The 9,559-nt window shown below is 42.5% G+C and overlaps 1 protein-coding gene across 1 annotated transcript in view; it reads right to left on the minus strand.

The window, feature by feature from the left end:
* Window positions 1-6,753, minus strand: part of LOC311147083 (E3 ubiquitin-protein ligase HECW1-like) — a gene marked incomplete at both ends in the record, with an annotated part of 54,034 nt that extends 47,281 nt beyond the window's left edge. The window contains 3 exons of the mRNA XM_084183708.1: window positions 2,365-2,472; window positions 3,082-3,415; window positions 6,724-6,753. Of these exons, the coding sequence (XP_084039834.1) occupies window positions 2,365-2,472; window positions 3,082-3,415; window positions 6,724-6,753 (472 nt within the window). The remainder of the gene's footprint in view (window positions 1-2,364; window positions 2,473-3,081; window positions 3,416-6,723) is intronic.
* Between the last annotated feature and the right edge of the window lie 2,806 nt (window positions 6,754-9,559).

Consider the following 9,559-nt stretch of genomic DNA (forward strand, 5'->3'; position numbering starts at 1 on the left):
CCGGCAGGGATGTAGCTCAGTTGATAGAGCATGGCGTGGGTTCATTTCCCACGGGGGGCCAGTATAAAAAAAATAAATAAAAATATGTATTCACTAACTGTAAGTCGCTCTGGATAAGAGCGTCTGCTAAATGACTAAAATGTAAATGTAAGAAGGATTTGTGATTTGTACTGGGAAATCCTGATACTTACAGTACGGAAGTCTAAAGATATGCATTGTCAAGAAAGATTTGCATTGACACAAAACTTTATGGGCACAACTGTTATGAGAAACAAAATGGATATGAGATTGTTTCAGTGTTATGTAAAGATACACAGTTGAAACTGGAAGTTTACATACACCTTAGCCAAATACATTTAAACTCAGTTTTTCACAATTCCTGACATTTAATCCTAGTAAGAATTCCCTGTCTTAGGTCAGTTAGGATCACCACTTTATTTTAAGAATGTGAAATGTCAGAATAATAGTAGAGAGAATGATTTATTTAACCTTTTATTTATTTCATCACATTCCCAGTGGGTCAGAAGTTTACATACACTCAATTAGTATTTGGTAGCATTGCCTTTAAATTGTTTAACTTGGGTCAAACGTTTCGGGTAGCCTTCCACAAGCTTCCCATAATATATTGGGTGAATTTTGACCTATTCCTCCTGACAGAGCTGGTGTAACTGAGTCAGGTTTGTAGGCCTCCTTGCTCGCACACGCTTTTTCAGTTCTGCCCACAAATCTTCTATAGGATTGAGGTCAGGGCTTTGTGATGGCCATTCCAATACCTTGACTTTGTTGTCCTTAAGCCATTTTCCCACAACTTTGGAAGTATGCTTGGGGTCATTGTCCATTTGGAAGACCCATTTGCGACCAAGCTTTAACTTCCTGACTGATGTCTTGAGATGTCGCTTCAATATATCCACATAATTTTCCTTCCTCATGATGCCATCTATTTTGTGAAGTGCACCAGTCCCTCCTGCAGCAAAGCACCCCCACAGCATGATGCTGCCACCCCACGGTTGGGATGGTGTTCTTCGGCTTGCAAGCGTTCCCCTTTTTCCTCCAAACATAACGATTGTCATTATGGCCAAACAGTTCTATTTTTGTTTAATCAGACCAGAGGACATTTCTCCAAAAAATACAATCTATGTCCCCATGTGCAGTTGCAAACCGTAGTCTGGCTTTTTTATGGCGGTTTTGGAGCAGTGGCTTCTTCCTTGCTGAGCTGCCTTTCAGGTTATGTCGTTGTTTTACTGTGGATATAGATACTTTTGTACCTGTTTCCTCCAGCATCTTCACAAGGTCCTTTGCTGTTGTTCTGGGATTGATTTGCACTTTTTGCACCTAAGTGTGAAAGTGGCGCAGTGGTCTAAGGCACTGCATCGCAGTGCTAGCTGTGTCACTAGAGATCCTGGTTTGAATCCAGGCTCTGTCATAGCCGGCCGCGACCGGGAGACCCATGGGGCGGCGCACAATTGGCCCAGCGTCATCCAGGGTAGGGGAGGGAATGGCCGGCAGGGATGTAGTGTGTTCAATTCCCATGGGGGGCCAATATGAAAAATAAAAAATAATAATGTATGCACTCACTAACTGTAGGTTGCTCTGGATAAGAGCATCTGCTAAATGACTAACATGTAAGTATGTTCATCTCTAGGAGACAGAACGCGTCTCCTTCCTGAGTGGTATCACGGCTGCGTGGTCCCATGGTGTTTATACTTGCGTACCATTGTTTGTACAGATGAATGTGGTACCTTCAGGCATTTGGAAATTGCTGCCAAGGATGAACCAGACTTTTGGAGGTCTAACATTTTTTCTGAGGTCTTGGCTGATTTCTTTTGATTTTCCCATGATGTCAAGCAAAGAGGCACTGAGTTTGAAGGTAGGCCTTGAAATACATCCAAAGGTACTCCTCCAATTGACTCAAATGATGTAAATTAGCATATCAGAAGCTTCTAAAGCCATGACATCATTTTCTGGAATTTTCCAAGCTGTTTAAAGGCACAGTCAACTTAGTGTATGTAAACTTCTGACCCACTGGAATTGTGATACAGTGAATTATAAGTGAAATAATCTGTCTGTAAACAATTGTTGGAAAAATTACTTGTGTCATGCACAAAGTAGATGTCCTAACCGACTTGCCAAAACTATAGCTTGTTAACAAGACATTTGTGGAGTGGTTGAAAAACAAGTTTTAATGACTCTAACCTAAGTGTATGTAAACTTCTGACTTCAACTGTACAATATGCACTGACAAAGCAGTGTCCTGTTCTGAGCACTAGATGCTACATCCGTTATAAAACAGCTCTCTCAGTGTGTGGAAGAAGTAGCATACTATAATGTAGGTGATTTTGGATGTATTTCCAGAAATGCACTCACGCTCCACAAAATAGGAGTTGCCCTCAATCTTCCACACTATCTGGCCCTTGTGGGAACCATTCACTCCGCGGCTCTTGTAGTCTAGAAAGTTCTCAGACGACACCTCTTCTGAGAGAGAGGAAAGAGAGAGAGGAAAGGTGTGAGACTTAAGGCTCGATTCAATCAGTATCGCTGAAGTTCAGCACTATAGCACGATTTAAGTTTAAAGGCATTGTTCCCGCATTCGCAGAGACTGCATTCATAGTAAACGCTGCATATGTCGGCTCAATCTGAAAATCTTCTTTAAAATTTCAAGCGCGCTATAGCCCTGAACTTCGGCGGTATGGATTGAATCGAGCCCAAAGTCACACTACATTATCACACAAGCATTGTCAGTTACCTGTGGATATGAGTCTGAGCACCTTATCAGAAAACTACAACACCTTTAGATTACCTTAAAATTTAAGGGAGAGCAGACTTGACCTGAATCATCACATAGCTCTCCATGTACTCTACATACAGTACCTTTCAAATAGACTTGAAATAACACAATCTTGTTCCTGTCCTTGATCTACCCAATGTGTAACAGCTTCACAAGATTGGAAATAAACTGTTCTATATCTCACCTTCTCTATCTGCCTCTATCATCTACTAATTATTACTTTGGTCCCTTCTATGAAAATCAATGGCAAAATTAAATAGTAAAAATGTTATCCTAAACGTTATGGTAGTGCTCACCAATGAGGTACATGCCGATCCAGTCCCCAGCGTCCACCTCCTCCTTGATGTCCCAGCAGATGAGGATGTCCTGGGTCTGTCCAATGGCGTAGAGCGAGGTGCTGACGGTAAGCGTGGATCGGCTGTGTGATGTCACCAGGTCTGTGTCGCTGGTCGAGCGGTGCATGGCCGCCACGTCCTCCGGCACCCCATTCTGGAAGTTGACGTTGCGGAATTGTTCGGGATTGTAGCTGTGGCGGATCGGGTCCTTACAGCGCCGGCGGTTCTGGGACGAATGAGACGGGGAGGCCATGGCTGCAAGTCTGAGTACGAGAAACCTGTTCTGGTACAAGTTCTGGAGGAGAGGGAAGAAAAGCAGAGAAGAGAAACTGTGAATGGGGAGGATGAAGAGCTTGTACTGGAGGGAGAGAAGTTAAGGAGGCACCACATTTAGCATTCCTATCATGTGTTTTTGAGATACAGTAGATAAAGTCCAATCAAAACCTTTATCTCCATCTTTAAGAACACTGCAGATGTGTTATTCTGTTGGTTATCTCTGGGCAGACTTAGAGGTAGCGATTTGTACAGTCCTGCAGAGAAAGTGGAGCGACAGTGGGAAGATTAGCAGCAGGAAATCCCATGAGCTTTGGGAGGTTTCTCCACTATCTTGTAGTAGCTTCTCGGTGGGAGGAGAGACAACAATGCAGCACAGTGCTAACAGTGAGGAACACTCCAGGGCCCTGTCCTGCTCAGGGTGTGAAATTGACTGTTCAAAGGTGATTGAGTGTGCTGCCTCTCTCTCGTTCTCGCAATTCAATTAAATCTCTCTCTCGCTTTCTCTCTTAAACACACGCACATGCACGCACGCACGCACGCATACACACACACACAGTCACAGCTGGCTCAGTGATAGAAGATTAATGTCTCTCTCTCTCTGTCAGTCAGTCAGTCAGTCTGCCTGGGCAGCAGGCCAACACAATAGACAAGACCCCCACTCTCCTCGGAGAACAATCCACCAGCACAATGACCCGTCAATGGCCTGTCTTATTAGAGCCACTCTCTGGCCCTCTAGTGTGGAAGTGCATCCAGATGCCAAACATCCTCTTCAACAACTCTGCCACTGTTCTTCAGCAACAAGGTCACTTGTCTTCTGCCTGCCTCCATACAACCTGTGTACAGTATGTATGGCATGCCACCATATACAACACACACTGTATAAGACATTAGCAAGAAGAGAATGAGAAGAGCAGGGAAGAATGTGACAATTTCACTTGGCATCCTCTGCTGTGTGTGCAGGTTAAGTAGAATAATTGAGTAGATATAATAGTTGAGTAGATAAAATACTGAAATGGTGACTAAGCTAAATCAAAAGAGGAGTTAGAGGAAAAGTTCAGGCTAATACTACTGTGTGTTCAAAGGCTTCATATTAAAACACCAGTCAGAGAAAAAAACGACAGTGCATTCGTTTATGTTTCTCTCTGAGTAGGACTATTACTTAACTCATTTTAGGAGCCATATGAGATAACTTGGCTCATTGCTAATCAGCATCCAAGTAGTATCTAGACTGTGCAGCAACTGAAGACATCTTAGTGCACTTACATAATACAGTAGGCCTGCATAGTTCTTCCCTCACAGGAGCGCCTAACCGATTAATAAATGCAGGGATGCAGACAGTATAATTGAGTAGACCAAAAGTGCTCAATAATACCATCCTTCTCACCTTTTAAAGGCTGCCAATTCATTACAACAATATCAGTACACTAGTAAAATGAAGGACAGTTGTGATTAAGGTACAGTAAAAGGTAGAGTGAAATATGAAACGTTTTGTGGAGCAGTCTTGCAGCAAAAATAAAAGATGCCTCTTTTCTTGCAAGGTTGGACTGTTGCCAGCATGATGCATGAATATGCCACACTGTAGTTAATCCCATTCTGTAGGCTACCTACCTCCACATAAAGCTCATGATTTTAATCTCATTGGATTTACTCAGTGAGACTAATCTGAAGAAGAGGATCTGGTGCGTTATCATCACAGCATCACATTTTTTATTATCAAAAAATTACACTACAGTGAATCAGCAGCGTGATGCTAAACAAACCAAGTAGCTGATCATAGCATGCAGTGCGCAACCATGGGAAAGCAGCTAGGACAATAGATAGCATTCTGTTGCGTCTAGATACTGAGTTTCTTCTTTGCTGAACTGGATTAGCAGCAACATCATAGATATCCTTCCAGTCAAAGGAGCAGTGTTTAGTCCTCCTCATGCACCTCTGCACTGGGGCTCCTGGCTGATGACTCACTCAATGCATTTTATTTTTACTATCTACTGAGTGGTGGCTCAACATTATCCTCCCTTCTGCTCATTTAGCTCCCACCAGGCTAAACCAAGCAGGGCTGCAGCAGGAAGGTGAATTTTTGAGGATTTTGTAAAAGTGCTCTCCTCTGTATCTCATCCACACTCAGCATGCCCAACGATTTGAGGAAGAAAATGTATACATTTTGATTAAATGTGCTCAGTAAGGTGTATCAAATACATTAATTCTCCCTCAAATACATGGCAGTTTGTCTTGCTAAAACCAAAGTAGGTCTAATATATGCCAGCCACTAAGAAGTGTCAGGGATGATCTATCAGGCCATCAAATCCATTCCAAATTTAAACCATGAGAATAATGGCTGCAGACAGTTGGCAGGCAGGGAAATAGAATCCTGCTCCAACTTTTATGAGGCAGGGAGATTTCCTGTATTCAGAGAGCTTTCAGTTTGAACAAGCTATCTCCTCCACAGTGGTGATTTTAACATGGATCAATAGACAGCATGTCCTCTTTCTACATGGTAGTTTGAGTCTTTGAGTGTCACAGGTGAATACATAGTAATCTGACCAATCTCTCTGCTAACCGTCAGGATTACTGCTGCTTGTGAGCACTGACTGCATCTTTTGATGAAAAGAGTCTCTATCTCCTTGTGCAGTGTTGAATTGTCTGGAACAGCCTGTGTGTTCTAGGTGGCCTACTATGGTATAGTAGTACTATGATAGCAGTAGTAATATAGTATAGTACTATAGTAGTACTAGTAAACTACAAATATTGCCTTCCTCCTTATCTCACCTCTCTCTGCTCCATCCTTTGTAGTGTTATATTTTAAATTCAGACACACACAAAAACTCTCTCTCTCTCTCTCTCTCTCTCTCTCTCTCTCTCTCTCTCTCTCTCTCTCTCTCTCTCTCAATTTGCGTGCAGTATTGGCAGAGGTCCCTTCCCATCCTATGGTCGAGCATCCCAAAAGGATTTACCTACCTCCGAATGTCGAAATCGATACACACTTCCTAATAAAACTATCAAAGAACATTGCGAGACCTTCCATGGCCAACCAGGCTACAGGGGCGAATTTTTGTGGCTGGTCATCAATATAGAGGCCGTACTCTACTGCATCCAATGACATAGCATGCAGCATCAGTAGAACAATCACAATACACGAAAAAAGGCTAGAAATGTCTTTGTTTGAGAACAAATATGAGGCGTCAACTGTATTATTTTCTAGCGTATAGAACTCATGATTACATGCATCAATCTGAACTAGAGATCGATTCGGACACGGGGACGTTTACATTTTTCCATGACTATCTTACTGACAGCTGGACAAATAGGCCTACATTTATTTAAACGTACCTGGGTCAGTGTCACCTGCCTTTGAATCATAGCCTGTTATAGATTAACCGTCAAAATGCTTATGGCATTTGTCATGTTTTGATGTTCTAAGAATATTATATCCTATATCCTCCGCTGGGCCATGTTCCAGGTTTGTCAGCCGATTTTCGGACCATTCTTACGGCGATGCTGCTGTGCGATACGGTCTTTCTCATGGGTACCACAACGCTTCGACCAATTGCAGACCATTTTGCATCAATTCAGTCTCAGTTTTGCTGCCCCCGCCCATGTACGCACCACGCACAAATTAAATCTACGCAAGGCACGCAATCTCTCTCTTGCCTTGTTCAAAACAACTGGGAACTCGAAAATCTCCGACTTCCGATTTAAGTGCGGTCAACTAGGAATTTGGTGAAAAACATTGCTCTGACTGGGAAAAATCTAACTTGCAATTTCAACTCGGGAACTCGGGCCTCTTTCTGCCGCTTTTTTAAATGTATTTTTAATTTTTAATGTTTTTAATTAACAACAATTATAACACAATATATAAACATATTTTACCAAAAAAATTGACCAAATAACACAGAAGTTTTATACACAGGGGTATACTTATTTAAACAAAAATACACAAGGCTTCACAGGCAATTAGGGTTCGTTTTGCTTTACAGTTTTTCAGATTCTAAGCATTTTCAAATAAAATTCAAGTTCAATTAAAAAAATTAAGAATTTTGTCTTTTCTTTTGCCCATTTGAATTTAGGTATATAATATTGACCATACATAATGAAGAGATTCATTATATATATATTGTTATGATCTAAATCCTTATCATGAAACAAAAGTAAAACATCTTTAACGTCAAGACTAAACATTTACATTTTAGCAGACGCTCTTATCCAGAGCGACTTACAGTTAGTAAGCGCATACATTATTTTATTTTTTTCATACCCCCTGTGGGAATCGAACCCACAACCCTGGTGTTGCAAACGCCATGCTCTATCAACTGAGCTACATCCCTGCCAGCCATTCCCTCCCTTACCCTGGGCCAATTGCGCACCGCCCCATGGGTCTCCCGGTCGCGGCCGGCTACCTGGATTCAAACCAGGATCTCTAGTGGCACAGCTAGCACTGCGATGCAGTGCCTTAGACCACTGCGCCACTCGGGAGACTAAACCTCTTTATAGAGCTCCTACTCTGGGGGTTTCACCTGATGTTTTATTATTTTATTTTGTCATTGTATTCACAGGAATGTCCCTGTATTGATTTGTAATATTGGTATTATAGTTGCAATAAAAAAAGAAAAAAATATTTAAAAAAATTATTGGACCTCGAATTTTTTCCGAGTTCCCAGTTGTCGTGAACGCACCATCTCGCTCTGCCTTTGTTGATGCTACGTAGTGTCAGTGTCCTACACATAGGTCATGTTTTAAAAATAATGCAGAAATCTAGATTAGAAAAGTTACACTACCTGAGGACATGCTCATAAAGGCATATCTAAATTATTATTATTTCACAAATAAACACATACAGTGAGTGAAAAAAGTATTTGATCCCCTGCTGCTTTGCCCACTGACAAAGACATGATCAGTCTATAATTTTAATGGTAGGTTTATTTGAACAGTGAGAGACAGAATAACAACAAAAAACGCATGTCAAAAATGTTATAAATTGATTTGCATTTTAATGAGGGAAATAAGTATTTGACCCCTCTGCAAAACATGACTTAGTACTTGGTGGCAAAACCCTTGTTGGCAATCACAGAGGTCAGACGTTTCTTGTAGTTGGCCACCAGGTTTGCACACATCTCAGGAGAGATTTGGTCCCACTCCTCTTTGCTGAACTTCTCCAAGTCATTAAGGTTTCGAGCCTGACGTTTTGCAACTCGAACCTTCGGCTCCCTCCACAGATTTTCTATGGGATTATGGTCTGGAGACTGGCTAGGCCACTCCAGGACCTTAATGCGCTTCTTCTTGAGCCACTCCTTTGTTGCCTTGGCCGTGTGTTTTGGGTCATTGTCATGCTGGAATACCCATCCACGACCCATTTTCAATGCCCTGGCTGAGGGAAGGAGGTTCTCACCCAAGATTTGACAGTACATGGCGCCGTCCATCGTCCCTTTGATGCGGTGAAGTTCTCCTGTCCCCATTGCAGAAAAACACCCCCAAAGCATAATGTTTCCACCTCCATGTTTGACGGTGGGGATGGTGTTCTTGGGGTCATAGGCAGCATTCCTCCTCCTCCAAACATGGCGAGTTGAGTTGATGCCAAAGAGCTCGATTTTGGTCTCATCTGACCATAACACTTTCACCCAGTTCTCCTCTGAATCATTCAGATGTTCATTGGCAAACTTCAGACGGGCCTGTATATGTGCTTTCTTGAGCAGGGGGACCTTGTGGGCGCTGCAGGATTTCAGTCCTTCACGGCGTAGTGTGTTACCAATTGTTTTCTTGGTGACTATGGTCTCAGCTGCCTTGAGATCATTGACAAGATCCTCCCGTGTAGTTCTGGGCTGATTCCTCACCGTTCTCACGATCATTGCAACTCCACGAGGTGAGATCTTGCATGGAGCCCCAGGCCGAGGGAGATTGACAGTTCTTTTGTGTTTCTTCCATTTGCGAATAATCGCACCAACTGTTGTCACCTTCCTTCTCACCAAGCTGCTTGGCGATGGTCTTGTAGCCCATTCCAGCTTTGTGTAGGTCTACAATCTTGTCCCTGACATCCTTGGAGAGCTCTTTGGTCTTGGCCATGGTGAAGAGTTTGGAATCTGATTGATTGATTGCTTCTGTGGACAGGTGTCTTTTATACAGGTAACAAGCTGAGATTAGGAGCACTCCCTTTAAGAGTGTGCTCCTAATC

Source organism: Coregonus lavaretus (assembly GCF_964263955.1).
Source record: "Coregonus lavaretus genome assembly, chromosome: 19".
NCBI lineage: Eukaryota > Metazoa > Chordata > Actinopteri > Salmoniformes > Salmonidae > Coregonus > Coregonus lavaretus.